The 5,892-nt window shown below is 33.2% G+C and overlaps 1 protein-coding gene across 1 annotated transcript; it reads right to left on the reverse strand.

Moving 5' to 3' along the window:
• Positions 1-504: 504 nt before the first annotated feature.
• On the reverse strand, positions 505-1,584 carry LOC111028125. The gene is made up of 3 exons (XM_022306662.1): positions 1,510-1,584; positions 1,016-1,438; positions 505-561 (listed from the first exon to the last, which is right to left on the reverse strand). Exons 1-3 carry the CDS (start codon positions 1,582-1,584, stop codon positions 505-507), a joined length of 555 nt encoding a protein of 184 aa, XP_022162354.1.
• Between the last annotated feature and the right edge of the window lie 4,308 nt (positions 1,585-5,892).

A 5,892-nucleotide genomic window follows, 5' to 3' on the forward strand; every position in this document is an offset into this window, starting at 1 on the left:
TTTACAATGGACTTATTAAAAGAAATTGAACGAGACATTTCAGATATGGGTATATTTCATCCATCACACTTTTGCTTCAAGGAATTAGCTGAATTTTATACATTATTATCAAAATTAAAAAGCGGTGCCATCAAATGCGGAACAGAAAAAAACAATAATCATTTTACTTTATGTACGTGGTCAAATCAAAATTGTGATTGTGGACCTGATACTTGTTTATGCACTGTTATCAATCATCTGTTTTTCGATTTGAAAAAAATATTGATCAATAAACAAAAATCATCAGTTAAATAATCACTTTTAACTTTCATAATGTGATCAAACTGTTATCCGATGCACATTGTAGTATATATTTATCTTTTTCTATATTTAACTTTAGTGGCGTTTTTATAATATAGTAGGGTTGTCTATGCTGTAGCCATTTAACAAAGTAATAATAGTTTAATTAAAATTGTATCATATATTTCAATCGTCAAAAATCAATCAATACGTTGACTATATCATTTATTGAAGACCCATAGAAGGGCTCCTGGTGTGAAATCCAAACCAAAATATTATCATCTGAAATTCCATAATTAAATAATTATACACACTTCATGGGTCCCAAAAAAGACGAATCAATTTTCAGCATATATCAACAGAATATAAGAAAAAAACATTTATATTGAATGCCTTGTTGATCAACCTTTATCTGTGGTTATTTTATTCAAGTGTAACGTGAATGTATTATAAGTGATTTTATCAGTGTATAATTACCGGGCGTCTGCCGGAAGGGCCCGGTTGTTGGGAGTTTTCCGCCTGTTTATTGTCAGCATCATTTCTTTTTGATTGTACATACTTCAATTTTCGGCACACCTCTTTCGTATGCCCAGGCTTCTTACAATACTGGCAGGTCACTGTGCTAACTGTAGCGACTGTTGCTGGAGTAGTATTCTATTTGGTTTTCCTATTGTCTGCTTTCGCATATCGACAATCTCGTGCCCAATGCCCAGGTTTTTTTTCAAATATTACATACTCCTGGCTGGGTTTTTGAGGTCGCTGCTGGCTTATATAATTTTTTGGATTCCTCTGATGATTTTCTTACTATTTCTTCTTCCCGAGCCGCTTGGATCGCGTTGAAAAGAGAATCTGGATGTCTGGCTTTTATATAATTTTTTAAATCTCCTAACCCTTCAATAAATACCTGTAGGGCTTGTCTTTTTATTGTTCTCTCGAGTGCTTGTGCTACCTCGATTGTACATCCAATTGTTTCTTGTTCAATAATTGTATTTTGAAGAGCCTCTATTTCCTTGGAATAAGTTAATATATCCATTCCTGTTTTTTGTTTTGTAGCATATAAAGACTGATACAAGTGTTGGGTAGTTCTCTGGGGTTCTAAATTTGATTTTAGAAGATCCCTTAATTCTTCCCAAGACTCAAAGTTCTGATATTTTACTACCTGTCGGGCCTTTCCCGTTAATCTGGTTTGAATTGCTTGTACCAACCGTGAAATAGCTGTAGGCACCGTACAAGATACAGCAAAATCGCATTTCTCCAGGAATACTTCCACATTTTGGCAATAGCCTGATTGCGTCTTGTAGTCATATCTGGTTGCTGGACATCGCCTCTACTGTTTGAGGGACATTTCGTATCCTGAGTGCCTCTTGTACCTTTTGGTTAATGATCTGTGACAGTTGATCTTCTGTGATAGTCAGAGTTCCCACATTAGCGTTTTGTACGGTTTCCTCTTGTTGGCTTCCCGGTTCATTTGCCATGTTCGTGTGATCGAGTTTACTTAGATCTTCAGTCCAATCAATTCGATTTTTTGAGTAACTCTCCTCTAGTTCTTGTTGTTCCGAATTTGTGGTGTTTTCGTAATCCTTTATTTGTTCTGAATTTTCTGGTTGCACTGGATTTTCTGTATGTTCGGAATGTTTTGTGTTCGAAATGGTTGTCTTTGCAACGACGTTGTCTATACTCTTTATACTCTTATTTACTTTTTGTAGTACTTTAGATACGTTAACTAATAAATTATTTGTGGTTATCGATAAATCTGTTTCCCTAACAAGCAAATGATCTACCGTAATATCAGCGACTTCCCTCTCAGAAGTAGGGTCCTGGGGATTCGAATACCTAACAGTTAAACTAGTCCGTGAAGTTGGAATAGGGGGCTGCTGAAGGCTATCAGTAGGTGAAACGGTATGTTCATCTAATGAATTATTTTTGTCCTCAGAATTATTCATTAACCCCCTTTTTTTTTTTACTAATAAGCAATAGAATAGCAGTTACAAATAGGCAATCACTACTCACAGGCAAAGCAAGACAAACACAATTAATATAATAGTAATTATAATAATTATAGTATAACAATTTATAGTACTGTGCTATATATATAAAAAAAATATTTTAACTCACGAGGATCGATGTATATTTACTAACATCCTGTCCATTATTGTGGAGCTGATGGTGTTCGATGTTGAAATGTTCCGGAAATTGGTGTGTTGATTGATCGCGTACTCCTCTATAAACGACGACTGTCCTCTTCGACTTCAATGTTCGGATTCGAAGTTCTACGCCCCGAAACAGCTGGCGCAGGGACCAATAATTATTATTGGGTTTCGATAAACTATTCTGTTTTTTTTTTTTGCGAATACCGGTGATGATGGTAATACACGTAATATATGTAGTATACGATTTGCATGTATATTAATATACACGATAATATCACGTATTTACGTTTTGTTTGTTTACGTCAGCGGCGGAGCGTACTCTATTACGGCGGCGCATACACTATGACGGCAGCAATTTGACGGTCACGACCTACTTTTTTCACGGTAGCTCGATCGAATGTCCGTTAGTCACTGTGTGGCGCTTGAATCGCGTTAACTCTCGTTTGCACTACTACTTACTAGAGAGCGTTACCTCCACACGCAACCAGTTGTTCGTGTCCACGGTGCGGTGCGGTGGCTCCAGCTAAGAGCGATGACGTACCGACGGCTATTCGGGCGGCGGCTGCACAATAATGTCTATTGTGCTGGCGGGCGAGTGCGAGGAATTGCGTTAAATCGCTGACGCTACACTTTCTCACGCTGTGCTTACCCGTTTAATACGACGCGTTACGTTATAATATGATATTGAATTATATTACTTGAAATATTCCGTAGATGTTCTGTAGTTTGTGAATGTTCTGACGAGCCTTTTAATGTTTTGAAGTTGTTGATGATTAAACGATCACACAATTATACGAGAATAAAATTATAGCGTAATTTCTTTTACTCGTGGTAACGGATACTGACTAATAGTTGTATCCCACCGCTGCCACCAAAAATGTTATGGACGCACACTTAGCGATTCCACACAAATAAAATAACACGAGTTTAAATTAGCTTAGCTTAGCTTTGGCTCAAAATAATATTCTTTATTTAATTGTAATAACGTTTAATAATATAAAAATACTTTGAAATGGTCTGTAATGGTCTGTTGTAACACCAACACTAACTACTATGTACGTGTGCGAGCCCCGCATACGAGCTGGTCGCCCGTTCAAAAAATGTTTATTCAGCAGATTCCTTAGACCAGTCGTATGGAGAAGGGAGTCCTACTCGCCTGTGTCACACACGTATCAGTTTACAATATTATTACATTTATACATTTACATTTATACTACAAGAACTATAGAATAATATAACTAATAGTATTCAGGGGTTCTTAACAGAACCATGCATGTGTGTGTGTGTGTAAATGAACGGTTGACTATATTGAATTATAATTGTAATTGTGACTGTGTGTATGTAATACTGTAGTCTGTAAGTAAGGTTATGATATTTATATGTTTGTATTATGAATACTCATATGAAACGTGGGCTGTACAAAGTGTCTTATATTGATATGTATTATGTAAGCTTTTAAGAAGATTAGATGTGTGTGATGTTGTATGTATGTATATTATGTAAGAATGTATGTATGAATATATATAGTGTATATTATGTAGATACTATAAATGTTTTATGCTATATGATGTATGTATAGATTTATGTGATTATAAATATATGTAAAATACGTAATATGTTTAGGTGTTTGTGATAATTATTAAAGGTGAATGTATAGGTACCTTATGTAACATATGCTTTAAAAATGTGTTAATTTGCGATACCATATAGTTGTATAGTATGTAGTCTGTAAGGTCTCATGATATTTATATGTACGTGATGTTGTATGTATGTAAGTAGGTTGTAGGTATGTACGCATGAATGTATGAATGTGTGAATACTAATAATTTTGATAAGCTTAGAGTCGATGCCAAGGAAAAAAAAGGTCCAATATAGTAGTCGATTCTATTGAACACCAGAGTATTATATTAAAAAACAATTATTTTTTTCATAAGGGGAAATAAAATGGGGGGGTAATGTATTTAATGGAGAAGGGGTAAAAATATATGAGCGGCTGTTACGAGTTTATGTGTGTTGCAGGTTGCCTATATAGAGTAATTATTGCCAGTTTGGGAGGTGCATGTACTTCGAATTGTCTGTACAGAGGTGCCTATCCTTTTACTAGTAAAATTTAAGGGGAAGGTGCTCCAGAACTCTCTTTTTTATGCTACTATACTATTATGATTGGACCAAGCTTAAATTTAAAATATAAATAAATAATTATTGTTTTTTATACATTAATACATTTGGAATATTTTCTATTATTTTTTTCTTTTTAATAAATAAATATAATAATAATTAATAGGTAGGTATTTGACATTCATATTATGTACTAGTTGCTAGTGTTATATTCCATATTTGTTTATCAAAGTTAAATTTACTGCCTACCTATCTATATATATAAAAATTAGTGTACATTTTGAATAAATTTTATAACTCAAGATATACCGAACCGATTTCAATAAAAATTTCAGGACATATTAAGATTAGTATATATATGGTTTCTGTGAAGTTTTTACGCCGTGCGATAAGTGGTTCTCTTAATAGTAAAATAAATTACTTTCATCTCAATAATATCATCATATATATTAAATTATTAAGTAATTATACTATAGGCTGACAAACCTTCTCGCTCAGAATTGTTTTTCGAATACAATGGTTTTATATCATTGAATTAAAATTTAACACTATCCATTTCAGTGGCCCACTTGTAACCTACTGTACAGCAGAACGACATCCACTTCCCCGCTTTTCTATTTTAATTTTAATTTTAATCACGTAAAAGAATAAAATTAAGAATTAATTTAGTTATTTATATTTTTACTGTGAATTATACTCAATTTACTAAAAATTCTAATACATCGACAAAAAATCAGATGAGTATAATATTTTGATAGTAACACCAAATAATATGGTGTAAAATGATGCATATAATTAAAGTAAAACATGAAAATTGGTTCTGTAGATTCATAACCTTAATTAATTTAATTAATTTAATTTAATTTAAGGTGTAACGCGCCGCAACAGACGCGCGGCACGTCGTATTTTGAATTAAATTATATTCATATTCGATCATTATTCATTACAACCTTGCGCGTTGCATTGATCACAAGTCTCTTGTTGATTTCCGATCATTTGTAATAATTTAATTGTGAACCATGTTGCGTAACAAAGTTTTGATTAATCTTCTATTAGAAGAAATAGAAGACGAAGAAATTATTATTGATCAAGTTATGACGAATGAAGTTCATGATATGTTTCAATCCAGAAAAAAAGAAGGATTTTTTAGTATCTTAATTGAAAAACATTTGTTTAGCGATGAAAAAAAATTCAGAGAATTTTTTTAGATTAAATTGGGAACAATTTAACTATGTTCTTAACTTAATTGAAGACGATATAAAATCAAATCGCACCAACAGAGTAAGAGAGCCTATTTCACCGGCGGAGAAATTAGCTGTAACTTTAAGGTAAGCTCTTTTCCTTA

The sequence above is a fragment of the Myzus persicae genome, unplaced genomic scaffold, assembly GCF_001856785.1.
Source record: "Myzus persicae strain clone G006 unplaced genomic scaffold, MPER_G0061.0, whole genome shotgun sequence".
In the NCBI taxonomy this organism is placed as follows: Eukaryota; Metazoa; Arthropoda; class Insecta; order Hemiptera; family Aphididae; genus Myzus; species Myzus persicae.

What these genes read in the sequence shown, in the direction of transcription:
- LOC111028125 (XM_022306662.1), bottom strand. Translation starts at nt 1,584, where the DNA reads ATGACTACAAGACGCAATCAGGCTATTGCCAAAATGTGGAAGTATTCC. An exon ending in ATGCGATTTTGCTGTATCTT is followed by an intron (nt 1,439 to 1,509) that starts GTACGGTGCCTA and finishes AAGGCCCGACAG; the next exon opens with GTAGTAAAATATCAGAACTT. An exon ending in CCTCAAAAACCCAGCCAGGA is followed by an intron (nt 562 to 1,015) that starts GTATGTAATATT and finishes ATGGAATTTCAG; the next exon opens with ATGATAATATTTTGGTTTGG.